At 46.2% G+C, this 27,660-nt stretch overlaps 1 protein-coding gene and 1 long non-coding RNA gene across 5 annotated transcripts in view; one reads left to right on the top strand and one right to left on the bottom strand.

The window, feature by feature from the left end:
• Window positions 1-15,586: 15,586 nt before the first annotated feature.
• Window positions 15,587-18,138, bottom strand: LOC116668229. Its single transcript, XR_004325296.1, has 3 exons — window positions 17,846-18,138; window positions 16,945-17,158; window positions 15,587-16,782 (listed from the first exon to the last, which is right to left on the bottom strand). It is a non-coding gene; the product is annotated as an uncharacterized LOC116668229 (long non-coding RNA).
• A 14-nt stretch (window positions 18,139-18,152) lies between these two features.
• Window positions 18,153-27,660, top strand: part of CCDC149 (coiled-coil domain containing 149) — a 96,311-nt gene continuing 86,803 nt past the window's right edge. For 2 of the 4 annotated variants that reach the window (XM_032495009.1, XM_032495000.1), the window contains exon 1: window positions 18,165-18,354. In XM_032495009.1, the coding sequence (XP_032350900.1) occupies window positions 18,307-18,354 (48 nt within the window). In that variant the 5' untranslated portion in view covers window positions 18,165-18,306. Of the gene's footprint in view, window positions 18,355-27,660 lie in introns of all 4 variants that reach the window. The other 2 variants (XM_032495016.1, XM_032495028.1) reach the window with 2 other exon arrangements.

The following is a 27,660-nucleotide window of genomic DNA, read 5'->3' as shown; positions in this document are numbered from 1 at the left end:
CAGTACTAGGCAGTTTCCAAGGATGGCTGCCGTTGGTTCTGCCCGTCGGACGGTGGAGTCTATTTCCCCACCCTTGAGTCTGGGCTGGTCTTGTGACCTGCTTTGACCAATAGAACATGGAAGAGGTGGCTGAGTGCCCATTCCAGGACAAGCCTTTAAGAGGCCTGGAAGCGTCTACTTTTGTTTTCTCTGGGGAGGCCAGCTGCCATGCTGTAAAGAAGATCAAACTGGACTACGGAATGATGGGATAACCGTGTAGAGAGAGCACACATGGAAGAGCAGTGAGGCAACAAACACAGGCATACATCCTTGGACCTTTCAGCCTAGTCCACTGCCACCTGAATGTGACCAAGTGATTGACCCCAGCTGATGCTACATGGAGCAGGAATCCAGCCACCTGAGCCCTTCCTGCATTTCTAACCCACAGAATCATAGAAAATAAAAAGTCATTGTTTAAGGCAACTAAATTTTGGTATAGTTGGTTATAAGCTAATAGATAACTGAAATACTTTCTAATTCCTCACTCTGCTATAGATTGAATGTGTGTGTCCTCTCAAAATCCGTATGTTGAAACCTATTCCCCTGTGTGATGGTATTGGGAGGTAGGGCATCTGGAAGGTGATTAGGTCATGAGGGCAGAGCTCCCACGAATGGGATTGGAACCCATTTAAAGAGACCCCAGAGAGCTCTCTTGTTCCCTTTCCACCATGTAGGGACACAGGGGAGAGGTGGCCATCTGTAAGCTAGGAAGTGGGCTCTCACCAGGCACCAAATCTGCCAGCACTTTGATCCTAGACTCCCCAGCCTCCAAACTGTGAGAATTCAATTGTGTTGTTTATAAGCCACCCAGTCTCCAGAATTTTTTTTTTATACCAGATTTTTATGATATTTTATTACAGGAGCCTGAACAGACTAAGATACTGTTTATTTTCGTCATTGCAATTATTTCAGTAAGAAATTACACAATTATTACTTTATTTGTCTTCTGTTTATGATCTGACTCTCCCTCCAGCATATAAATTCTATGAGGAAAAGGACTTTGCTTTGTTCACCACAGCACTCCCAGTGCTTGGAACAATCCCTGGCCCATTTCAAGACTCAGCAAGTATGTACCAAATAAATGAATATACCCGAAACCTGACTACACTGTAAACCCTGACAGTGGGGTTTTTAAAACATTTTTGTAATGCAAGTGCCTGACTTAAGCTCTGATTGCCAAGGCATCCACTTCAAAGAGGCAGGCACTTCACAGATGGTGACCTCCAATAACACACCGCCAGCGACAAGCCTAGATAAAGAGCCAGGCTGCCCTGCCCCCTCACCGAGTCTCCTTTGTCTTAGGGAGCTTGGTTGGTTTCCTTAACTGACCATTTGGGCCACTTGCTCTCCCCCTTTCCACGCTTTAAATTCTCATTCTTACGTTTCAGATTCACCAATATACAGTGAGCATTCAAAACGCTAGGCCAGCGCACTTGACCCCCGTATAAAGGCAGAACCTGAGACTAGCGCTCTCTGTCTGTCTTTACCCCTGACCTTGCTGTGCAGCCCCAGGTGTGCTGTGTAATTTCTAGATCCTGTAAGTAATAAATCTCTATTTTTCCGAAGTTTCCTGGTAGTTATTGTTGAAGAATGTCTTGTAATTATAATAAAACCGCAAGGGCTGGTCGAAACACAACATTGGTTATAAATAGGTTGAGATGGACACAAAACGCTGATACGTCAGCCTTACTTTTCTACAAAAATCACATCCATCTTCATGGAGACATTTTCCTTTAAATCCCAACATCCAATTCCAATTGCCTTTTAAACCAGGCATCCCTAACATGTTATTAATAAAACATCAGGAATTTTTTTTCAGTCCAGAAAATACTTTGGGTCATGGTCTACGGTGCATTTTAAGATGGCTTGGGCCTTATTACCATTCACTGGATAGTGCAGAACAATCCTGTGGGTAGACTAATGACAAAGTACCACTTAGTCCCCTATCTTTTCAGCATAGACTTCTTGTGCCGCCCAGCCCCTCCCATTTAAATACATACAAGTCCCCAGTTTCAGGATAAAACAACCAAGCAGGGGCTGATGATAGTTCCTTATTAATTCCTAGATCCCACCAATTTTTCCATCAGGGCAACACAAGAATAGCCCCTCTTTGTTAGTCATCTAAGATCTTTTTTTCTAGTGAATTTGCTCCCTGACTCGCTGGCCCTCACCATGCGTAAGACATCAGACACAGCCACATTGGGGAATGCCTTCCTCTGAAATAGGTTTTAACTGAGATTTCTTTCATGCCTGGTTGGAACACAGAGTCGTAATTAGAACGAGGCTCTTCTCCAAGATCATTGCTCTGATGCTTCTAAATTGGTTTGCACAATCCTATTTCTTTCTAAATGAACAAGATCTCTGGCTTTCTGATGGTAGACATGTGAGATTGACCAAGGGTCCCTGTCACTTCCCTCTGACGAACATTTTCCCTGGGGTTTTCAGGTCCTCTGCCCTATACGTCTCATTTGGGGAGCCGCATCGCTTGGCTGTAATTTAATTTTTCTAAATTTAGTTTGTAGAAGACTCACGGCTGGGAGAAGGGGATTAGGGTTTACCAGAAATCCACATTTAAGCAAAGGAAAGTCCTCTCTGGGGATCTGGATTTATTTACGGAGTTTGGGGACTCAAATGAAGGACCAAATAGGCTGAAGGGCCGCACTTTCCTGCTGCAATTTAACAGTCTCTTAAGCACAAAATCAAACACAATATAAATAAAGGGGCTTGAGTGTTGCCTGAGTGTCTTCCTTTAACTTCTGCTGCCTTCTGTCTTGCTGTCCCCCAGATGTCCCCAAAGACCCCCTTCTATCTTCTTGAGGACCTGTAGCTTTTTAAGGAGAAACAATTGCATGTCCTAAAATGCTTCCTGATATCTGAGATGCAATCCAGTGATGCAGAAAGTAGAACTACTAAAAGAGCAGACCTGCTGGCGACCTCGATCAGAAAAGGTACTAGCTGTGTGCAGTATGCCCCGAAGACCTTTTATGTGCCTGAACCTATACTTGGCATCATGGGAAATAAAGAGATGAATCAGGTTTGTATCTTACTTCCTGCTACAAAGAAGTTTAAAAGACAAGTCATAAGATGGTAGAGTAGTTCAGAGCATGTGCTGTGGAACTACGCTGGCTGGGCTGGACTCCTGTTATAACACTCAGCCTTTCTGTGCCTCAATTTCCTCATCTGTAGGTCGGAGACAATAAGAGCAGCTACCTCATAGGCTTATTATTAGGATTTAAATGAGTTAAGAAATGTCGACAGGAGAGTGTCTGACATGTAGTAAGTGATTTCTATTTTATATAAATATAGGTATGGATATATATTTGTGTGTGTGTGCACGCGCGTGTGTGTGTGTGTGTGTATATATATATATGTATCTCCATTCAACCTCCATACAATATGTATTACAAGGAAGGGGCATATGTAGCGCTATTCAGAATTCAGAGGCAGGAGACACTGGTTGCAGATGGAGGGAACCTGGGAGGCTCCCTGGAAGAACGGCAAAGACACTGATACTCACAAAATATGACATTTGCTTTGTCTGCTTCCCTGTTTTTTTGTCAGAGTCACATGACACGTTCTGGCCAATAGGACGTGTGTGAAAGTGCGGGGCTCGTTTGGTCTCTCCTCTCCTGCTGCAGCGGAAGAGAAGCCCACGCATCCCAGAAGCTGCAGCTACAAATGGGAGAAAGGCTGTCAGCCTGGGTACCTGAGGGGTGGTGTGGAGTAGGGGTACCGCCTCCAACGCAAGCGTTCACGTGCAACCCCACAATGGGTCAGGAGCACGCGCGAGATGTAACCCTCTTATATGCTAAGCCATTGGGACTCCAGGTTGATTTGTCACTGGAGTGCAGTCTCATTTGCCTTGACTAGGGTTTTACATACACATACATATATACCTCCTTATGTAACACATACAGATATTTATTAACCTTATACATATGATGGTGCTGAGCCCAAGAAAAAGAACGGAAGCAGGGCAAAGTACAGCATATTGGACAGATACTTGTTTGACTGGAAAGAAAAGCTAGGGTCAGATCATGGAAGGCCTAAAATTCCAGACTAAAGAGTTTAGACTTTAAGCCATAAAGCAACAGGGAACAATGAAGTATGTTTCCTGGGGTAACTACATTGGCCCTAAGAAGCCAGTGCCTGACCACGTGAGCACTGTGGAGCCCACAGATGACATACTGTGGACCACCCCGACCCCGAAAAGAAGGGTGAGAAGCCAGAGCTACGGGCCATGGCCAGCCAGCACCCACAACATAACAGCGTCTTCTCGACAGTTGGATCTGGAGTCTGGATGTTGCTCTAGAAAAATCTTTTATAAAATCTTTTTAAAAGACAAAAAAAAGAAAAAGCAGCAGCCCTATCAGCGACAGCTCTTTGGAGAGTAAGAGGCTTTCATGAAGTCCAACAGCTGCGGGTAGGACCCGCTTGAGCCAGAGGGTCCTCCCGTTCCCAAACCTGTCAGAACTCTAGAAGTTTGTTCTGTAAATCAATGCCAAGAAGAATTGCGTTTATGATCGCTAAGACAGAAAATTTTTTATCATAATTCCTAACCCATCTCCATAAACTCTCCCTGCCTGCAGCTGCAGGGACGTCCTCTGCATTTGCTATCAGACCTGGAACAAAGTCTCAATATGGTAGCTTCTAGGAAGAGCAACCCCAAACTGTCATGCCCCCCTTGCCCTGGGGGGGCACTGCCCAATTAGCGTGTATCTGGAAATGGAATGGTCTTTAAATACTTCCACAACAAAACTTAAAACTTGAAAGGAGACATATTTGTGCCCAAAGTGGGAAACCAAGTTGCTTAAGTACAACAAGAGTCATGATTTTCGCACTTTTTTTTCTGGAAACACTAAAACCTGTTATATTGGTTAAGGTAATCCTAGTTACTGTAACAAATAAACCCCTAATTGTGTAATGGCTCTAACATGGTAGACATTTATTTCTGACACGAAATCCCAAAATGGTGTTTCTGATTGGTAAGAGCCTTTTCTCCAGGTGACGATTCAAGAAGCCAGGCTCCTTCTAACCTGTAGCTTTGTCATCTTCCAGCAACGGTTTCCAAGGTCACTGTGTTAATATGCATCAAGCTGGCAGAAGGAGAAAGAGAATGGAGGGTCAGGCGTGGAGGTTTGATGGGCCAGGTCTGGAAGTGGTGCACATCCTTTCTGCTCACATTCCATAGACAAGAACTTGGTCATAGGGTCTCTCTCTTAACTAACATGTCTATTTAAAAATGAACTAGTCAATTTCTGGTTTCTCATTCTTTCAACAAACATTTATGAAGCACCTACTCTGTTCAAAGCACATGCTTTGTGGCTTGGACAAAGGGGATGCAACAGAAAGTGTCCCTCAAGGAGTTAATAATCTAGTAGATGGAGAAAAACTGTTTGTCTGTCTGTCTGTCTATCTATCTATCTATCTGTCTGTCTATGGCAGGCAATGACAAAATCTCCAAGACAGGTACAGATAAGGCTTTTTGGAAGTTCAGAAGGGGTGACAGATGGAGGATTCTGTGATGGGAGTGGTGTGTCAAAAGCAAAACATAAGCAGAGTACCAGAGGCAGGTAATCAGGGAGTCTTTATGGGAAGAAGTCAGAGATTCAATTCGACTGGAGTGAATGGTGTAAGAAGACGAGAGAGCAAGTTTCAGTTGGAAAAGTTTTCGGGGGTCCCATGCCCTCAAGTTCTCACTAATCACATTCGATGCCGTGCATTTCTGAGAGAGGCTATTCAGTCACCTATCTTCACGGTTTCTATTTTTTTCTCCCTTCTGTTTTTCATTACGCAGGTACCTTGATCCCTTTCCACTTCAAATAATTATAAAGATGATTATGGAAATGATAGTAGTGGTGCTAATGATGAGGAGGCAGAAGAGATTTTGTAAAATTTCCTAATCTACCCAGAAATCCTTCTGCCTCACCCCGAGAAGTCTCCTTGAGATCATCACTCACGAGGTGCTGTGGGCCAATTTCCACTCCCTGGGAGCCCACACGAGAAAAAGTTCGGCAGATGATGGGCTGCTTTTGCCAATCAGCAGAGTGGGGCTGTTTGGCAATCAGTTTGGAGAACACAGAAGTCACAAAACAGCGCACTCAGGCCAGCTCCAAGAGCTGGAGTCCTAGGCTGTTCAGGATGCTTGTTCTTCATTTCAGTTAGGCAGGCAGACCAGCTAAGCACATGACACTGTAGCCACCTGGCAGATGAAGTTCAGCAGTAATTCATCGTTTCAGTTGACCACAAATGTCACCCAACAAAGGGTGCCTGCTGCCCAGCCTGTTACGTGGAGAGCAATCCACTCTTCTTGTTCTTTGCCTTCTTTACGTTCTGGACTCAGTTCAGCTCCCGGACATATTAGGGAAGGACAGGAAAGCATCTCTGTTCTGTGAAGACCATGATATGTCTGTATTAGTTTCCTAGAGTGGACACAACCAAGTACCGCTAAGTGGGGACTGAAAACCACAGCAGCTGTCCCTCTCACAGTGTTGGAAAGGCATTCAAAGCAGGAGGAACAATGATTGCCAAGGCACTGAGGTGGGAGCGTGCCTAGCCCATGTGATTGGAGCAGAGGGAGTGGAGGTGAGAGTCCTGGGTCACCCAGTGGTGATCAGGCCCTCACACAGGCACTTATAAGGAGTCAGGAAATTCATTAAGAAAGAGAGAAATTCAGGACTTCAAGGCCAAGCCTTCTTCTTTTATGCATATCATCTGCTCTGTTGGAATTCCTAAGAATCCTTCCAAACCAGCTTGTGCTCATCTCCCCTGATTCCACCTCCCCCTTTCTCTTCCATCACCTCCTCCTTACTGCACATCTGCCCCATCTCCACACAGCACACATCTTACCTCTCTTATGCCAACCCATCCAAGGCACGTATGTCTAGAAAAGCACCTAGCATGCTGCTTTGCACACAGTAAGCCCTGAGTGATGTTTTCCTTCTTTAGTTCTTAAAATTCTTACCACAATTGTAGGGGTTTTCACTGCAAATCAAATTGGAGCTGAGTTTTCAGAGAAGACCTAGTTTATGTGCAAAGACATAAAGATGTAATAGAATCCTTTCAAAGAGCTCTCTTGCTAATGCTAAATCTTAGGGAACAATGCATTCCTGACATTTGCAGATTCCCAGACCAGAGATAGAATATGATCCAGAGGGGAAAGGGGCGAGCAGTTTTATAAGGTTCTTTGGTCCCATTCTCCTTCCAGATGAAATCTTTATTCATGGGCCAAAAGGAAGGAATTCACATAGAGTAAAAGTAGACTTCATGGATGTCCACAGGGGTATGTGCCCTGACTTTGTCCAAGCCAAGCCTTAGCTACAGAGAATATACTTGTTCTGTAAAGGAGCTAAGAACTCTAAAGGACTCCAAGGGGGTACAGGGAAGTTTGTGTATGTTTGTGTGTGTGACTGTGTGCACATGGAGAGAGAGAGAAGGAGAGGGACTAAGTTCATGTGTTTTGGAGATGGGGGGGTTTGGATCAAGTTAACATAAGAAAGTTTAACAGGCGTTTGACTGCATAGACAAATACAGAAGCAGTACGTAGAGAATGACATCGTTATATGGAAGGAGATTTTTTGTACGTGCAACGCTTCAGACAAGGAGAAGGTTTCAGCACCTGCTTTAATCAACCTTACAACTATTTTTATGAAGATTTACACTTACAGAAGTTTGAGTAGTTTTCTCGAGTTCCTTCCTTTTGCTTATAGTTTGGAATTTTTCCATGTTTTTGGACGCAAATAAATGCAGCTGTTTGCTCTGCAAGAGCTATGGAAAACATATATTTATGCTGCATTTGTGATATAGAGAATGTTCAATTGAGACTGAATTTGGCGTCTTGCCTTATGTTTCAACTTTTCTTTTAAATAACAGGACCTTCATTCATGCAAATAACGCTATTGACTCATCAGCGTGGTACAGCAAAAGAATAGGGGTCTGGGCTGAAAAACCCAATTTCAGTTCTGCTTCACCAGTAATGGGTGATTTTATTGGGGCAGATTTTATTTTCCAAAGATGGCCTCAAACTTCTCACATTGTGAATACTCTTTTGCAATGTGACCTCGACACTCTCCCATCAAAAGGAAAAGTCCATGTCCCTTCCTTTAGAATCCAAATGGGCTGTGACTTTCGGACAACCAATGGAATGTGGCGGAGGTGGCCGTACATGACTTCTGAGGCTGAGTCATAAAAGGCAATGCGGCTTCTGCCTTGTCCACCTGAACACTGGCACTTGGGGCCATGCTGATGTGTAAAACGGTTCACTATCCCATGGCAGCCACACTTCACTTTAATCCTAATAGACCCTTCTAGGGCTCCCAGTGCTTGTGTGACAAATTCCAACTTCCAAAGTTTGCAGTTTAGGCTTGTGGCCAGAGAAGTAAGCAAAAGATGAACCTGCCCATATGGGTATCAAACTATGACCTTGGCTTCATAGTTAATATGCTCCCAAATCAGCTGAGCTCACCCCACCAGGCTGTGAGTTTGCTCTCTACAAGCCATCTTGAGTGCCGTCAGGGACACTTCTGATAATAGAATCTCTCTCTTTAAACAATTGGTTTATGGATGAAAAAGTCCCAAGTATATAGGATGCTGAGTTTAGCAGAATCTGTATGTAAATTGGTATTTTGCTGGTGATCAATCTTGTGCTAAAAATGGAAAATCAATAATAAAAAAAGAAAATCTAAGGGGAAAAATCAGTTGTAGACATTTTTGGTCCAACGAATTTCCAAGTCCGAGGACACTGCATCTGAGACCAAGGTTGTGGTCTGTTTCAATGGAAGGTACGAAAGCAAACCAGACGACCATCTCATGGACACAGAATAGAGCGGGAGCTCCCAGTGAGAGGAAAGTTCCAAATAGCACTTCTTGGGAAAGGCGTCTTCAGTATCTCCTTGAGACCAAGAAGGGGTTCATCACATGTAAACAGCAGTTCCAGGATCTCTCAAGCTGCTGAGTTCACTGAACTGCTGAAGGGACAAAGGTTGACTTCAACTCCCCACGTTGATTGCAGAAAAAGCAGTGAGCCTAAGGACACTAACATAGCATGAAGAAGAATAAATATGAATAAAGAACACCTCATCTCATATTACGCAGACATAAAAAAGAGTGAAATAATGCCATTTGCAGCAACACGGATGGACCTAGAGATTATTATACTAAGTGAAGTGAGTCAGAGAAAGACAAATATCATATGATGTCACTTGTATATAGAATCAAAAAAAAAAAAAAGATACAAATGTTATTTACAAACCAGAAATAGACTCACGGACATAGACAACGAACTGTGGTTACCAGAAGGGGAAGTGGGGGGAGGGATCGATTAAGAATTTGAGATTAATAGATACACATTACTATATATAACATAAACAAAAAAGACCTACTGTATAACACAGGGAACTATATTCAATTTCTTGTAATGAGCCATAATGGAAAAGAAACTGAAAAAATATGTGTATGTATGTATGTATATGAATAACTGAATCACTTTGCTATACATATGAAGCTGACATTGTGAATCAACTACATGTCACTGAAAAATAAGAATTAAAAAAAAAAAGAACAACTCATCTCAAGGCCTGCAGCTGGACAGCAATATGGATGGGCACAACAGAAAGATATGGACTGCATGGCATGGGATTGGAGGGGCAAATGTGGCTAAGTCAGTAACAGTTCAGACTATCTCTGATTGAAGTAAAGGGGGCCTTGGCAATGGTTAAGCATTAACTGGGCAGCTGGTAGACCTATACATTCTCCAGCTAGTCCTATACTTTCTCCAGATAATCTATGTAGACACCTAATTAACTTTGTTATACACAGAGATGGGGAAGTCTCATTGAAAAAAAATTGCCCCCCCCCCAATTCATATGTTGAAGTCCTAACCCCCAGTACTTCAGAATGTGGCTTCATTTGGAAATAGGGTCATCACGGCTGTAATTAGTTAAGATAGGGTCACACTGGAGTAGGGTGGGGCCCTAATCCAATATGATTGGTGTCCTATGAAAAGGAGAATCTGGGACACAGAGACGGACAGGCACAGAAGGAAGACAGTGTGAAAGACCGAGGGAGAAAACGTCCGTCTAAAGCCAGGGAGAGAAGCCTGCAACACATCCTTCCCTCGTGGCCCTCAGGAAGGACCAGCACAGCCCATTTTGACTTCACACTTCTAGCCTCCAGGACTGTGAGACAACAAATCTCTGTCATTCTAACCACTCGGTCTGTGGTCCACTAATATCACAGCTTAGCACAATAGCAGAGAGCATGGAGCTCAGAGGTTTAGTCCCGGATCCCCGCTTACCAGCTATGTGACTTCGGTCAAGTCATTGAAAAATTATTTAAAATTCGCAGCTTCCTTTTCTATCAAATGAAGATAATCAGGAGTGATCTTCAAAATATTTGACAGCCCATCAGGCACCCTGCAGAGGCTGCCAGCCCCACAAGTGGCCACAGGAGAGTGACTACAAGCACATGAGTTCTTAAAAATTCATTCTAGTCTTGGATGGCTAGACTGGCACCAAGCACTTATCTACTGAGGTTCCAGTACCAGTACCAGCAGCACTGCCAGGTACTGTCCACCCCTCCTGTCTGCCCCTTCAGCATGCAGTCAGCTCAGAACGGGGGACACATGGGGACGGGAGCCAAGGAGGGGGAAGCACCCAGGGCTTCAGACATGATGGGGGCTCCTTGGCTGTGCCCACTCGGGTCTCTCTTGGGCTGGCATGTTCGGTGGGGAAGAGGTGTAAGGGTTAGGGATTCATTCCAGGGGAACAGAGCAGCTGTTATTTATCAGCCTGTACGGAAGTACTTTACAATTTCAACAACCAATCCAGACTTCCTGGCTTTTACCTGCTGAATATCAGGTCTGGGATAATTACAGATAATTACAGAGCTTTGTGAAGATCAGATGAGATGACACATGTCAAGTGCTTAGCAAAGTGCCTGGCATATGGCAAGTGCTCAATAAATGCTAGTTTATGTTAGTTTAGAGAAGCATGGTATTTAGATAGAGGTGAAGACACGTTTATTAAGCACCTTCTATGGTTTGTTGCATAGCAAGCAATAGAAAACCAGAACTCTGCTCTTCATGAATCTCAGATATTCTCAGAGCATTGTGAAGGAGCCAGGGCATGGGAAGTGGAAGTTCTGGACTCTGGCCACAGCTCTGTCCCTAACAGGCTCTGTGACCTTGGGCACAGTGCTTTATCACTCTGTGCCTCTATTTCTTCTCTTGTACAATAAGAGGTCCAGCTACCTAAGATTCCTCATCTTTGGAACACTTTATGGTGCTGCAATCCTTACTTAGTGATATTAATAGCACCCTCACTAACCTTTTGTACAGAGTTCCACCCAAATGTAACATTCGGCTTAATGTCATGGAGTCATGACCTTCAAGGTCACCTGGCCACATCTGCTCATGTATTGTTGAGAACACTAAGTCACAGAGAGGTCATGGGAGCCACAGCTCCCATGCTCACTGCTTTAACCCACTGCTCCCTTTCCAAACGTTTTGTCCAATTACAACTTTCCTTCACCTTGGAAAGCAGTTCTTGCTTCTTCTTTTACAAATGTTCTGGGATTTGATGAGTAAACCTGCCAACTCAAGCTTTCTGTGTCTTTGTCGTCTTCTGTCCACTCCCAGCTTTCCAAATGGCCCTGGTTTTTCTTATTTGTGTTTTTAAATTTTTTCAAGGTGAAAAAAAACCTTTTTTATTATGGTAAAAAATATATAACACAAAATGTGCCATTTTAACCATTATAAGTGTACCAAATGGATCTAGTTTTCATGGTTCATTCCCAGTTCCTGAAGAGGCTGACTGTATGACATCTCATAGTTGAAGAGCCCGGTTCTGGGCAATCTCTCTGTGTTTCTGCAGTGTTCAGCTGCTTGGGGAACTCAGTTACTAGACTAAAAGCCTCGATGACAGAGGACCAGGTCTTAGCCTCACTGTCATCCCCACTGCCTTGCTCAGCATATAGGACACGCTCAAGAAATGTTTGTCGAGTGAATGAATGACCCTGCGTGTTAAAGGAGATCTTTCTCAAACACCTTATATCACCTTAAGATTATTTTTTCCTGTCTCAGGGGAACAAACAGTGTTAATAAATGACAACAACTGTGTCACATGTGTGCACGTAAGTGGCGTAAACGTGCCTCTTTCCCCAAAGGTAAGCTACTCAGTGGAACAGCAGGGTCATGATAAGCTTGTAAATACCCTTGTTGACAGTCTCTCTTTAGAAATCATGTTTACTTGCCACGTTGTGTTCCTGTTAGAGAACAAAGAGAAATTTGCCCTTTGGTGACTGAATGAGGTCAAAGCATTATAATCAGTGTTACCAAGGGCTGACAATTTCTGCCCCACAGATATAATACAAGCGCAGATCACTGCCATCCTTGGAAACATTTGCTCAAATATGCCCACAAACCATGGCTGTGGGCTGCAGGCAAACACCTCTGTCTGCCGCCGGACCAGGTGAGCCACAGCAGCTCAGGGCCCCACCTCTGTCTGGACATGGAAAGGAATCGCGGCTTCGGTGGAAAGTAAGAACCGGTGCCAGTAATCTTCCTAATGGGAATGAACGGGCAGTAACACCCTACAGTCTGGCTTTGTCTCTGGGTCGCTGGAATCTCCCGTCTCACTGCAATTGGAAGCTGCAGAGCAAGGCCTGGCTCAGAGAAGCTATTCCCAAACTGTGAAAGGTTCTCTTTGCTGTCACAGTCATGGCCAGGATGCAGAGGCTGTGACCAACCGGGAGAAGCACATCATTAGATAAATGCCAAGACCTGGTATGAGGGGGGAAGACAGAAAGAAACACCCAGGGCTCCGAAGGACAGCCCAAGGGGCAATAAATATTTGACCAGCCCCGGCCATTTGTGTGGAATGCTACCTTTTCACCCTCTCTATCAAATTGTTTTCTTGGTTCCTTCCCCACCCCCAGTTCCATGATTCTTCTACTGCACAAGAGGAAAAACGACATTTTTGTCGCTTTGCTAGCGAGTTCTGTGCCCGCAGTAGATCCTAGATAATGTTAATTCTCTTCTTTTTCTCTCCCTTTCATTGAAATAAGCCTGCCCATCTCTACTGGGTAAAAATCATCCCCCTACCCTAAGACAAGCATCAGACAAGAGGACAATGTAGGGGATCCTATTTTAGGCAGTCATCAGACTTTTCTATAGAAAAAAAAAGCCTTGCAGAGCGACAGGATCAGTCCCTCTGTTGGCCTGTAGGAGAGGCCAGTGGCCCCCAAGTCAGACGTTTCTATTTTCAGCTCCCCAAGTCCGGAGAGCGGTAACCTCCGCCTGGGTGAGGGCCACGCAGCTCACCCACCAGCGCCTCGGGCCTGCAGCCTCTCTCTGCATTTCCATTTCCATAAATTTACATCAAGTTTGTGCTGAATCATATCCCCCCCACGCAGAAGAAATGAAATACATTATCAATAAGTACAACAAATTTGAATAATCTAAGAGCTGAGTGACTTCATCTCTTTTCCATTTAACCCTTTCCTTGGACCACAGGCTCACTCTGCTTTTCACATGGGCCAGGGTTGGATTTACCCCCACCCATTCCTGTGCCCAAGGTTTCCCACTCTTCTCTCCTCTTATCTGGAGCCCCGTGTCCCGCATCTCCCTCTGTCTCTCCTTTCCTTCCTCTCAGTCTCCAGTTCATCGCCTTTTCCTCCTGACATCTTGGTCCCCCTTATGGGAACCCTTCTATCAGCAAAAGCAGCTGCCCCACTGCCTCGGCCTCGGCCCCTCCTCCAGTCCCTGCAATGCACCAGTCAATCACGCCCATGCCTGCGTCCCTTCAGGTTGGTAACCACAGGTCCCCGGCCTGTCAGGCCATTATCAGCCCCACTCAGTCATTTTGAGCACCTCGGTGGAGATTCAGCAGGGGGTGGAACTTCCTTCCACCCCCTGCTGCCTGGCTGATTGGCAGCCAGCAGGGCCAGGGGTCGGGGGCAGCGTGCAACTGATTGTTTGCTGCTGGGCAGGGAGGGCTTAGTGGGGGCCAAGAAAGGGCCCAGGAGCTCAGGAGGCTAAGAGACAGAGGATGCTCTGAGTCAGGGACCCAGCCAGAATCCCCTGTCTGTCTGTCTCATGTCTGACTGCTGGCCCTGGTAGGGAAATGATGGATGAAGCCCTCTGCAGAGTATCCCAGGTAGAGGGAAGAGAGGAGGCTTATGTTCTACAGAATTGAGGCCAATAGCCCAGAGGACCTCAGGTCTCAGGGCTCTGCAGGTGCCTGACTGCAGTACGCATTGGGACCTGCAGTCCCCTGCCCCTGGTAAAGTCAAGAACAAAGGAAGGCAGTTAGCAACCAGGTTATGGGCATTACTGTCTAAATGGTCCTCCCTTGACAAGAGCAAGAATTGGGGACCTTGGCTTATATAGAGCTAATTAATATATATATTTTGTGTGTATGTGTGTGTGTATCTGTCCCTATAACCACAGTCATTAACAATCATTTTCTTCCCAGGCTCGTCAGATTGGGTTTCCTAATTCAGGAAAAAAATGACTGGGGATAGGAGTGGCCATGAAAATTGCCCCAGTTGTACATTTCAGAGAAAAGCCAAGCCAAAAATCTACTGCAATTTTGCTTAGTTTCCTTTAATGAGAACGCTGATATTTTTGCTTGGGCAGCCAGAATCTGAACTGAAAATACTGTCTAGAGAAGTTGTATCAAAAGCTGGAGGGCTTTCCTGTATGTCTGGGGCTGTTGGGACTTGGCCAAAGTCATCTTGCAAGTCAGTAGAGAACCCACAGTGAGAGGCTAGGTTTCTAACAGTAAGTTCAAGTCATCCTTTCTTGCCCAGTATCTCCAGAGATTTGTTTTGTTTTGTTTTCATCAGCATCTGCCTGTTCAATTTCTTAGATTAAGCTATTTTGGAGTTTCCACATCTAAAACCCTCTCCAACTTTTGAAAGTTTAGAGCATTGCTCAAAAGCATCGAAGCACTTTTCTTCTAACTATACGTGCATATAAATAAATAACTAGAACTAGCCCTGGGGCTATGAAAATATATGGAAAAATTGGGTCCCTAGAGATTTTTCAGAGTTAAGGGGATGTGAAAAATAGAGGCTAAAAAGACAATGGGTCAATACTTAGTGCCAGGGTGGCAAATTTCAGATGAGGGCACCGGGTTTTGAATGGATCCCGTGCAAATGGACTGTGCGATGGAACTTTTAATGTACTGCTTTGATCACTGGTGAGGACAGTCGATGAGTGGTTTTAGTTTTTTCTTTGAAAAAAGTTAACCACAATATAATTAGCTTTGTATTTGTCAGCCCGGGTTGCTGTTGACGTGGTGTCTGAAGGCCTTCTGGTATAGGTGCCTGAAAGCTTAAACTGCATTTAATTATTATTATTACTCAATGTCAGGCTACATAAATGAAAAGAGATAAAAAAGAATTGCTCCCAGCTACATTGCCTTGGTTTGTGATTTCATCACATCTCACGAGCTAAGCAGGTTCGAGCTGGCACTCGGGGCATGAAACCTCTAAGGGAAACCCAGGCAACTGGAGATGCCGTTTCAACTGAGTTGAAAGTTTCTCCACGTGGTGAGGAGGGTAGAGGCTTGCCACTCTTTGATTTTCCTCCCCAGTTTTATTTTTAAACACCTTAATAACTGGCTGACTTCAGAGAAGAAAAGCAAATAGGAGCAATAGAGTCATACAGAGAGTTGTCTTAAAGGTACATGATCTCTAATATGAAGATTCCTTGGCTCCCAACAGCTTGTGTGCTGATGGTCGTACTGCCTGAAATACCAGCGAAGGCGCCAAAGCTGCAGCAGTACTTGAAAGCCTCAGCTAAATGTGCTATCGGAAAGGGGCCGGCTGCTTTCCCACCTGAATGCTAGCTGAGAGCAAGGCGCAGACCAGGAGTCGCAGGAAGGCAGATGGACTAAGTTATGCCCACTCTATTAGCCTACAGTCTATTTCATTGACAAGTTGGAACAAAACCAGATGGTTTGCCAGAGGGCAATATATTGGCAGACAGTACCTTTCTTCCTAGCATGAGACATCGATCGGGCCGTTAGGAACAAGTGTTTGGTGCTGAGTTAACCCTAGACATTCAGTTCAGGGATGGCCTTCTTTCCACCCTTTTGGATTACTAAGAATGGAGTAGGTGGCCCAAGTGGTCAGAAGACCAGAAGCCTTAGCTGTATTGTAGCCCCTTTGTTTTCTCTTGTTCCCTAGAGCATTTGTTTGCAAAACTTGGATGGTAAGGCTTGCAAACCTTCCAGTACAGGGACCGTGGTCTGCAATGTTGTTGAATGTGTCCAGAATGGGTACGGAATTTGTAGGCAATAGACACTGAATCAAAGTGCTGCCTACTGTCTCCTTCTCATAGCCCCTGGCCCTCCAGAATCTGCTGTAGAATCCTCTTTAGATGAGGACCCAACAGGTCATGGTGCCAGGGCTGCCAGGGAGAGTTCCGGCCATCCAGGCTCCTTAGCAGTGGTGAAACCATTTATATCAGTTATCTGTTGATACATAGCAAACCACACCAAACCTCAGTGGCTTAAAACAATGGTTTGTTTAGCCCATGATCTGCAGGTCAGCACACTGGGCAAGGTTCAGCCGGGTAGTTCTTCTGCTGAATTCAGCTGGGCTCATGCAGGCATCTGTGGCAGCTGGGGGTCAATGGCTTCACTCGCATATGTGGCAGCTGGCTGGTTGGTGGCCTTTAGTCCTGCATCATTCAGCAAGATATTCTGGGCTTATTTCTGTGGCGATGATCACAGGTTCCTAAGGGCATAAGCAAGGATAAGCCTTACTTCACAGGTCCTTTACAAGCCTTTTGGTTTTGCACATTTGCAAACACTGCATTAGCCAGAGCAAGTCACACGGCTAAGCTTGGAGTCAAAGTTACAGACAGAGGCTGGGAAACAGGCAGGGGATTATTGATACCATTCTGCAAACAATCTTCCACGCCAACAAAACAAGGCCAAGAACAGAATGCAGTATTTCCATCTCCCAGGGGTGATACTTCATTTTCAGGTTTCCAAGATGCTGAAGAGGGTCTCTGGGAGCTAGAAGTCCTAGTTGAGACACTGTTTCTCCACTTTTCCTGACAAATGGACATAACATCCATCTTGCAGGGTTGATCCAAGATTAACAGGCGCTGAAACATTAAATAAATGATGGCTTTCACAACTGTAAAATGGGTTCAGAACCTCTCAGTCTACCTGCTCATCTCCACAGGAAGTGTTTCTGCAAGTACGGAAAGCTCACTACTGGTGTTGGTTCAGGACAGGATTTTAGGTGACGTGGGAAAACCACCTTGAATAGTATGGACTCGAGTGAAGAGTCCCCTGCCCTCTGTAATTCTCTTTCAGTCCATCCTCTTAGAAGAACGTCTCAGTTTGATGTCAATGTCTTTAACACCTCTCTCCACACGTGCTAAGCATCACACTCGGAGCTTTGGTTCTATTTAGAATTCATTACTGTTTTATTTTCAATGTTTTCATTTGTTGTCTATTTATGACAGTTGATAATTTAAGAAATAAACAGAAATACATATGAGTAGCTTAAAAAATCATGTTAACTATATAACAACATGCGGTTCATTCACTCATAGGTTCAACAGATAATTGTAGAGCAACTACTATGTGCCAGGCCTTGTACCCAATGTTCATCAGAGGAGGAAGCAACCCTCTGCCCGAGTGGGGCTTGCATTCTAGCGGTGGGAGCCGCATTGATGTTCAGGGAATGGTTGGATTTGGGGATTTGCTTCTTGCGGGGGGCACAAGAGGTGCCCACCAAGCCAGCCTCCCACCGGGAGAGCGGTAATCCTGTAGTCAGAAGTTACCTGCCACCTATGACCCCGAAGGAGGCCCAGAGCCGGGTCCAGGGTCTGCGCGGGGTCCCAGGCTGCGCACAGGGGGCGGGGTACACGGGGTCCCGGGACTGTGCAGGGTCAGGGAGCCGCGCGGGGTCGTGGGGCTGCGAGGGGTCGGGGTCTGCGCGGGGTCCTGGGACTGTGCAGGGTCCCGGGCTGCACGGGGCGGGCCAGGGCCCGCTCGGCGGTGGCTGTGGCCCGGGCGGGCCGCGGCTCCTCCTCCCCTTCCTCCCGCGGAGGCTGACGTTGAGTCAACAGCGCGGGCGGCCGCAGGAGGCGGCGGTGCGGCGGCTCGGAGGCGCCGGGCCCTCTCGGGGCCGCGCGGGGCCCAGGTGGCTGCGACCGCGGTGGTGCGGCAGGAGGAGGCGGCGGCGGCGGCGGAGGAGGAGGGCGGCGTCCATGAAGCCGCCCCGCGCCCGGAGGAGAAGGCCATGAACGGCGACCGGACCGAGAGCGACTGGCAGGGGCTGGTGAGCGAGGTGAGGCCGAGACGCCGGCCAGGCGGGGTGGGCCGGGCCGAGCAGCCGCCAGCCCCGAGCCCGCGCCCCCCCTCCCCCGGTGGCCGAGCCCGGGCGGCGACTCGCGGGGGACGCGCACCCCGCGGCCTTGGCTCGCTGCCCCCGCGCGCCCGGCCAGGTGCGCCGTTCCTCCCGCACTTTCCGGTCGGCGGGCGCCACTTTCTTCCACGCCAGCTGGTGCCAGCCTTTGGGGAGGGGCCTTCCCTCCGGGCAGGGTTTGGCCCTGGATTGGAGAGAGAAGCGCGGGGATCCAGGAGTAGGAGCTAAGCCCCACCTGCCTTCTCGGTTACCACTGTTCTGGAGCCAAGCGATTGGTCGCCCGCGGCTGAAGCGGAAAGGTGGTGCCGGGGTGGGGGTGGGGGGAAATCCGGGTCCCGGGGCAGCACCCGGGCCAGGTGGAATCGCCTGCAGCGGAGGTTGGGGCGGGAGCAGTTCGGGGTCCTCCAAAGCCTTTGTTCATTCACTCATTCAATTCAGTCAACACAACGCTGGTGCAAAAGTCATTCGACTTGTGAAAGCAGAGAATACCACGCCCCCCAAACTATTTTGTCATAAACACCCCTGGGGTCCGCTTCGGGACTCCCATGCTGTCCCCTCTTCAGTCACCTTAAGGGTGTTTTGGCCTGGGAGGGGCTGCCTGACTTCTCCAGGTGAGAGGGGGTGCTGATGCCTTTCTCTCGCGTTAAGTTGCTCGTCCTGATGTCCCACCGTGGCTGACGGCTCTCAGCCACGTTACCCAGCCACGCTGACTATTCCCCCGGACACCCCCATCCCCAAGGCCACCTTGGGTCTTCTTTTTCACTCTCCTTTGCACACAATGCAGGATGTAGTGATTTTCTCTCTTCCTTCCCATGTTGGGTGTTGGAAGTGAAACCTACTGTCTTTCTCCTTTAATCATTTGTTTGGGCCTCCAGGTCAGTCTGATAACTATTAAATGTCCACTGTGTGCAAAGCATTGTATTTCTGAAGAGGAATGTACTGTCATAGCTTCTCCCCAAGTTTCGCGTATTCACTCTCGGTCTGTACAAAATAACTATACAGTACTAGGGTACATTGTCCCCATCTCCTCTGTCAGGCTTTATGTCAAAGGAAAGATCCTCGGGGATCTTTTTTCTTGGCCCATCAAGAATTATTCCCAGTAGTCAAGGAAGCTGGAGGCGGTTCTTCATAGAAGTCCAGTGCTGGGCTCTGAAATAGCAGAATGTTTACTACTCCAACAAACACTTGTTGAATGCCTTTTAGGATTCAGATACATCGCTAGGTATTTGGGATGTAGTGGCCAAGAAGACAGACAGCCCTTTCTGCCATCATAGAACCCCTGAAGCACATGGTATGGTTTGGGAGGAGAGTCACACAGTAAACACTGAGAGTATACTAAAGGGTGGATGTGAAGGATGAGAAACCAGAGAAAGCAGTGCTCGCTTGCATGGCTGTCCCTGGAGCGAGCACACCTCTACCCTGCACTGACCACGTGGGATTGTGGCCTCATGGTCTCCCCACTAGGCTGGGAGTTTTTATTTGGCTCTTTGCTCCAAGTGCCCATTCTTGGAGCTCCATATACGGCAGCTGCTCAGAAAATACTTCTAGAATAAGTCAAGTTCTGGAAATGGGTCTTTTAGGAGTTGTCTTGTCTACCCCAGCTGCGTTTCTCCAGAGTAATGCCTTCTTGCCTTCAGATAATTCATTAAAGCTTAGGATGCTGTGGGGATGTGAAAATGAACACAGCGTGCTTCCTGCCTTCACAGTAGCTTATGGCCATTTCTTGAGTCCATCCCTGATGTTCAGCGTTTCTCATGGCCTCGTTCTCATAATGGTATAAGGTAGGAGTTATTTCATATTTTACAGAGGAGAAAACTGGCTCAGACCAGCGAAGGAACTTGTCCAGAGTCTCACAGCTGGAGAGGGCAGAATCTGAACCCTGGTCCGCCTTGACTCCAGGGCTCGGGGTTCCTAGGCCACGCTTTGTATTTTAATCTCCGGTTCATCTGTGTCTTCCCCTAGGCAGCAGGTTCCCCAAGGGAGGGAGCCACGTCTTATTCTTCTTTAAATCCTCAGCAATGGGATGGGATCAGTGTTTCTAGAATATGATGTACAGATCACCTACATCAGAGTCATTTTGTGAGCAAAAAATACAGTGAGTCACTTGGAATTTTGGGGAAAAATGCAAATTTCTGGGTCCCTCCCCAAATCTACTGTAGTGGATTGAATCGTGTTCTTTCCCCCATGGAAACATCTAAGTCCTAACGTCCCAGTAATTTATTTGGAAATAAGACCTTATTTGGAAACAGGCTCTTTGTATGTATAATCAAGCTAAGGATCTTTAAATGATCCTGGATTTAGGAGGGGCCCTAAATCTAATGACTTGTGTTCTTATAAGAGAAAGCAAAGATAGATTTGAGACACAGAGATACAAGGGAGGAGGCTATGGGAAAGCAGGGATGCACAGAGAGGAGGTCCATATGAAGACAGAGACAGACATTGGAGTTAGGCAGCGACAGCCAAGGGATGCCAAAGGTGGCCGGCAGCCATCAGAAACGGGGTGAGGCTTGGAATAGATTCTGCCTCATAGCCTCTAGAAGGAACCAATCCTGCCGACAGTGTGTTCTTGGACTTCTAGCCTCCACAACTGTGAGAGGATAAATTTCTATGTTTTAAGCCACCCAGTTTGTAGTGATTTGTTATGGCAACCACAGGAAACTAATGACCTTATCTGCATGAAAGTGCTTAGGGGTGTGGCCCCCAAATCTGCTTTTCTCACCAACGGGGCTCCCCAAGTAATTCCCCTGCCTACTCAAGTTCTGCTGACCTGGTTTCCCTGGGTGTGGACTGGGTCTGGTGTGGAGAAATCATCTGGGGCTCAGGAAAGTAGGATTCAAGGAAGAGTATGGTCAGTGGCTAGTGGTCTTTGAAAGTGATTTTGGAAGCCGATGGAAGGAGCTGGGGAAGGCATCACCAGACATCTGACCTGGGTCAGATGGGCTTTTGACAGCTCATGCCTATTTCTGCAGAAGTCCCGGGTTCTGCCTCCCGCCTTGTGTCCACACGCCATCGCCCTTCCTGCCCAGAGCCCTGTGCTCTCTTTCAATCAGTTTGCTTCCTCGGCTGGCCTCCAGGAAACATTTTTTATGGAAATGATGTTATAGAGATCAGTTTTGTTTTCAGAGTTTTAGTGTAACAAGGCGAAATCACAGCCGTCTCTCAGGCCCTGAAGTAAACACGGCCACGCATGTGAAAGGAGCGTGGCTGGTGTTCTCTTCTGGAAATTAACCATCTGGGGAGGGGGAAGTGTGTTCCTCTTCACCACCTGAGGTGATCTTTTCAAATCAGGGGGAAATCTTGAAATGCAGTCGTGCAGACAATCAATAACTTTATTTCTAAGATAAAAGTCCTGGTCATCTCTTAGCCTGCTGCCCTGTGATAAACCATGCCCAATTCAATTTCACTATTTGAATTTTGGTTAATTAATTAGATAGCAATCAATCCTATATTCCTTGAGCACGTTGTATGCAGTGTCTGTGAGGCAGATATAGAAGATGGTTCACCCTGGGCCTCTGCCCAAGGTAGAGCAGCTGACACTTGGGAGAGAGGCTGAGCAAGCCTGCAGTCTGACCCTGCGGTTAAGGGCGCAGCTTTGGGTCTCATTTGTTGACTGAGATTGGAGGGGAAGTCTTGACTCTATTTCTTTCTTGGTGCAAATGGTCACAAACCCAACCCAAGGAGGTTCAGCTCAGAGGGAAGTTATTGACTGATATTGTGGGTTGAATTGTGTCCTCCCCAAAATACATTCAAGTCCCAAACACCCCCAAACCTGTGATTGAGACCCAGTTTGGAAACTGGATCTTTGCGGATGTAATCAAGTTAAGATGAGGTCACTTGAATGGGCTTCTAATCCAATGACCAGTGTCCTTAAGAAGAGGGAAATTTGGGTGCAGAGATGCACAAAGGGAAGACAACGTGAAGACACAGAGGAAGGAAGGCCGTGTGATGCTGGAAGCAGAGATTGGAGTTACGTTGCCCCAAGCCAAGGGCCCAGCCATGGATTGCTGGCAGCTACCGGGAGCTAGGAAGAGGGAAGGAAGTATCTTCCCCTAGAGCCTTATTAGGGAGCTACCAACGCCTTGGTTTTGGACTCCTAACCTCCATGACTATCAGAGAATTAATTTCTGTTGTTTTAAGTCACCCAGTTTCTGCAATTTGTTGCGACAGCCTCTAGCAAATGAATATAGCCGACATGACTAATAATTCCCTGAGGGGGGTGGCTTTGGGCACAGCTGGATTCAGCACACAAACAGATGTTTTTCTCTCCATTTTGGGGGTTGCTTGCTGCCCGGCTTCAGTGTCAGCCTCCCACCTTCTCAAGTTCAAGACCAGAAAGGAAGACAGAAAGTCTTATGCAGGAGATTCTGTAAAACTCTAGGAGTCACTCCATTGGAACCCACTTGGGTCCCTCACCTGCCCTGGAGGAAATTGCTCAGGAGTGGAGTGATCTGATTGCCTCAGGCCTGCAGTTGTGCGGGAGGCCTGGCCCAGGCCACGTGGACTGTGAGTGGGTTGGGGCTGTTGGGACTGTTTGCCAGAAGAAGAGGAATGGTTGCTGAGAGAATCACCACACCGTGCGACTTCTCTGAGCCTCCTTTTTCTCATCTGTAAACAGGATAACATGGTACCTACTGCACAGGTGCGATGATTGTGAGGATCCAATGAAATAATTCTTGTTAGCTCTTTGCTCTTTGCCCAGCAAGCAGAAGTGTTCAACAAACATTAGTACAATGAGGGTGAACCCCAGGACTCAAACTCAGGTGTTCACGAAATGAAAGCTTCTTTATTTTGCTATAACACCTGAATCATGATTATAAACTCCCATGGTAAGGGTGGTGGGAACGTAATCTGGATTGGAGTCACCCCTCTGCCTGAACTTGTATTTGAGTTCGAGGGGCTATAAGTAGTACTCAGCCACTGGCAGGCATGATGGGATGGGGGCACACACCTGGGCTGGGCTATTTGTGTTCAGCCACATCCTCCTCATATCAGTCTAGGATCTGGTCACTGGTCACTGTCGGTCACTGTTGTGTCCTCCCTTGTTTCCCTCTCGGGCCTCTTCTGGCCCCTGTCACACCCATGCTGCTTTGGGTGAATGGAGAACAAGGTGATGGATTCCTCCTCTGCTGCTCTGGGCATGGGGGACTTTGCTCCCTTGCCCACGGTGGGGGACCTCAGTCATGTTCTGCTGTCCCTGAGTCACTCCTGAGCTGAGGGAAACTTTGGGAAACTATGGTGCAGTTCTCTTCATAGATGCACCACACCTCACCAGGCTGGGTCCAGGAAATTGAGGATTATTTTTCACTTCCTAAGAAAGAAGGGTATATTCGTCAAAATCTAAGCCACTTAACAAAGATACCTACTCCCAAAAATATATTGTTTTAAATAAGGTAGATATTTAGGTCTCTTTTGTGCCATAGTGGAGTGGTTCAGGCTGGGAAGGCAGCCCCGCTCCATGAGTCAGTAAAGAACCCAGGTTTCTCCCATCTTGTTTCTCTACCGTTTCTTAGAGGGTGGTCCTCTGTATAACTGTGTAATTAAAGCTGGGTTCCTGCCATGTTTTGTCCCAGCCCATGGGAAGGGGAAAGAGAGAGAGAGAAAGAGGAAGTCCAAGTCAAGGGGCTTTTTGTTTTTTTTTTTAATTAGGGATGACTAGAGAGCTGTACATATCCCTTCTCACATCCCATTGGTCTGAGCACGGTCATATGGCCACACCTAGCTGCAAGGGAAGCTAGGAAATACCCGCTTTAGCTGGATGTGCCCAGCTTAAATTTGGGAGGGTTCTATTAAAAAGTTAGAAAAGTAGGACATGAAAAACACAAACCATAAAAGGAAAAAAAGGATAAGTTGGACTTTACCAAGACTAAAAATTTCTGCTCTTTGAAAATCTCTGTTAGGAAAATGAAAAGACAAGTCCAGACTAGGAGAAATTTTGTGTGGAACCCATATCTGATATCCAGAATATATAAACAACTCTCACAACACAATAGTGAGAAAACAACCTAATTTTAAAAATGGGCAAAAGAGTTAAATAGACACTGCACTGAAGAAGAGATTCCAATGGCAGACAAGCACACTGAACTCAGCATCATCAGTCATTAGGATAATGTAAAATAAAACCACAATAAGATGCCACAACGCGTCTATTAGGATGGAAAAACAAACTCACAAGTCAAAAATGGAAAAACTAAGTGCTGACTAGGCTGCAGAGCAACTGGAAGACTCCTATGTTGCCAGGGGAATATAAAATGGTACAGCCGCTTTTGGAAACAGTTTTACAGGTTCTCGTAAAGTCAAATACGCACTTAACCCAACAAGCCAGCATTCCCACTCCCAGTTGTTGACCTGAGAGAAATGAAGACACACATCCACACAAAATCCTGTATGTGAATGTTTATAGCAGTTTTATTTATAATTGCCGAAGATGGGAAACAAGCAGTGTTCACTAACAGGCAGGTGGATAACTTGCTACATCCATGTCACGGAATCCTGCTTAGCGATAAGATGGAACAGACCACAGATCCATGCAAAAACGTGGATGAGTCCTAAAAACATTTGGCACCTACACAGACTAGAAGATTCTGCTTATGTGAAACTCTTGAAAAGGCACAACTAAAAGGACAGAAAAACAGCTCAGTGGTTGCCATAGCCTGGAGTGGGTGAGCAGATTGACTGCAGAGGCACACGAGGAGCCTTTCTGGAGTGATGGGCAGAGTCTACACCTCAACTGTGTCAATGGCTACATGACTACATAAGTTTGTTAAATCCGTAGATCTGTACACCTCAAAAGGATGAGTTTTTCTTTATGTAAATTATACCTCAATAAACCTAATTTTTTAAAAGGGAGGAAATGGATATTCAAGACAGCCATTGCTATAGAGAGCTTTACTCTTTATCTCTCTGATTCCCCAGCTCATCAGCTCCCCATCTCCTGCCCTTGAACGACTAGCCATGCCCCTGGTACCTCAGTCCCATGGTCCTTACTTCTCTCTCCCCACCCCATATCAGGGTGATTAATCTTCATTCTTCGAGACTCGCCGATAACCAAGCTCTCCTTCCATGCACTCAGTCTGCCTTTTTCTCAACTTTGTTGATCTTTCTAGACTTTTGGAGGGTGGAGGGGGAAGGAACTCCTGGGGGGCCCTTCTTTGTCCTGATGTCTTAAGGCCCAGGCTTTCAAAACTGAAAAGCCAGTCACTTTGTGACCAGTGTTCCGCTGAGCTCTCTTTCCCTTAGAATACAAAGGCAGAATGTCTAGCTTTTGAAAGGGAGAGGGATATATGAGGAGAAACAAGGTAGGAGTTACAGGAATTTGAGTCAAGGTAGATAAATAGAGTATCATTTAATATTTCAAAGCATTATTCATATTAATAATATTATTAAATGAAAAAAACTGCACAATAATGAACAATTCTTACACACATATACAGGCAATCCGCGAGGCTTGAAGAAGTGAGGAAAACTTCTTAGGACAAGTAGAACTGGGTCCCTCCCCTTTGGCTGAAGGGGGCGTGGGCGATGGTGACAGGAAGCAGGCCTGAACACTAGGCCGGTGGCTGGCCTTTGAGGAGATGCTCCGGATAGAGGCTGAAACTAGTAGGTGGAGGTACAGCAGAAACTGAGCCTGGGTGGCCAAGGCAGACCAGATGGTGAGCAACTTCAAAAGCAAGACAGAAAGGTGCGTTCTCATGTAGCTGGTAATAACCACTGAATGCTTTTTTAGCTAGAGTATAAGCTGATGGAAATACCTGGAAGACATTTGTGTCCACTGAACTCAATAACCACTGAGCCTCTGTCATTCACAAGGCACCGTGCCAGGCAGTAGGGACAGACAGACAAATTCGGTAGCTCTCCCAGGAGTCAGGGAAAGACAAGTGAAGATGAGCTACCAGTAATCTAGTATTTTCTGTCACCATCCGTATTACCAATTACCCCTATGGCACCTAAGTCATATCACTTATCATGTAGTTTTTTAACTAACCCTTGACCACTTGTCTGTCCTTCCACTGGACCCAGAAGATCTTGGACTCCTTGAGGGTAGGAACCATATGTTATTAACTTGTGACCTTAGCACTTAGCACTGTACCTTGCCCTTCATGGGTACTCAGTAAATGGGGAGTATGTGAATGCTTGGACATCTGAGTAAGTCAGGTGCTAAGGGGATGCAGCATCAGTGGGGAGACATGAAAAGGGATGGCTATGAGAAAGATTTTCAAAGGAAGACATCTACAGGATTTCATAGCCAATGGGATTGAGAAGATGGACTAGAATGAGTCCAAGATGACCCTTGAGGTGTGGCTAGAGAGTGGTGGTGCTGGATGTGACCAAGGGCTGGGAGGGGACTGCATCTGGGGAGAAGAGGACAGGTTCCAGTTAGAACTCTGCATTGTTGAGAGTTTCCTGGGAGTATCTGAACTCTTACGAGGCAAACTCCATGCTTCCCGGGAACCTTTTTGATGAGCAGCTATCTTCATAGTGGCGGGCTAATTTCAGAGTAAGTTTATTAAAATTAGCATGTGGGGGAAAGCAAGCAGAACTGCTATTTTTACCTAATGGGATCATGTTCTCTCCTGTGTAGGGAGATTCGCATATGTGCTTCTAAAATTGACAATTTCTACTCTTATTCTGTTAAAAAAAATTAATTTAGCGACTTTCACGTTGAATAAAATACATTGGCTGAAGATGAAAAGAGGACTTTGGCTAGTCCCTGAATGAAAATGACCAAAGTGAGCAATATTTCTTAGCCACTTCCTGGTTTTCCACCAGTAAAACTATACTGAGGCTCTGGGTGCCTCCTGGCAGAGGACTTGGCTTACCTGGGAGCCTGCATCTCTCTCTGGTCCTTTAGGTAAAATAGTGCCAGTGGTAGAGGACATCTGGTCCCCAAGAAACACGGACCTTAAGCAGATTTTTAGAAGTGTTTCCATTTTCATTTCACATCTTCTAGCTTACCCTGTTTCTTTTATCTTATGGTATTTCATTGTAACAAACATCGTAAGTTTGTTCAAAATATCAGACTTCTTTAAGCCAATCTACCATTTCACAACTAGCTTATTAAGCAATCTTAAAAAAAAAAAAAAAAAGAAAAAGAAGAAAACAGCACTTCACCAGGTCCTCTCACTCAGAAGCCTTCAATAGCTCCCCGTTACTGGGTATTCAAGACCCTCCTCAAGCTGATCTTGACTTGTCTTTCTAGCCATCTGTCTCATTGTTCTCATAAGCTGGCTG

This window comes from Camelus ferus, chromosome 2 (assembly GCF_009834535.1).
Source record: "Camelus ferus isolate YT-003-E chromosome 2, BCGSAC_Cfer_1.0, whole genome shotgun sequence".
NCBI lineage: Eukaryota > Metazoa > Chordata > Mammalia > Artiodactyla > Camelidae > Camelus > Camelus ferus.
This window is presented reverse-complemented; position numbering and strand designations above follow the sequence as displayed.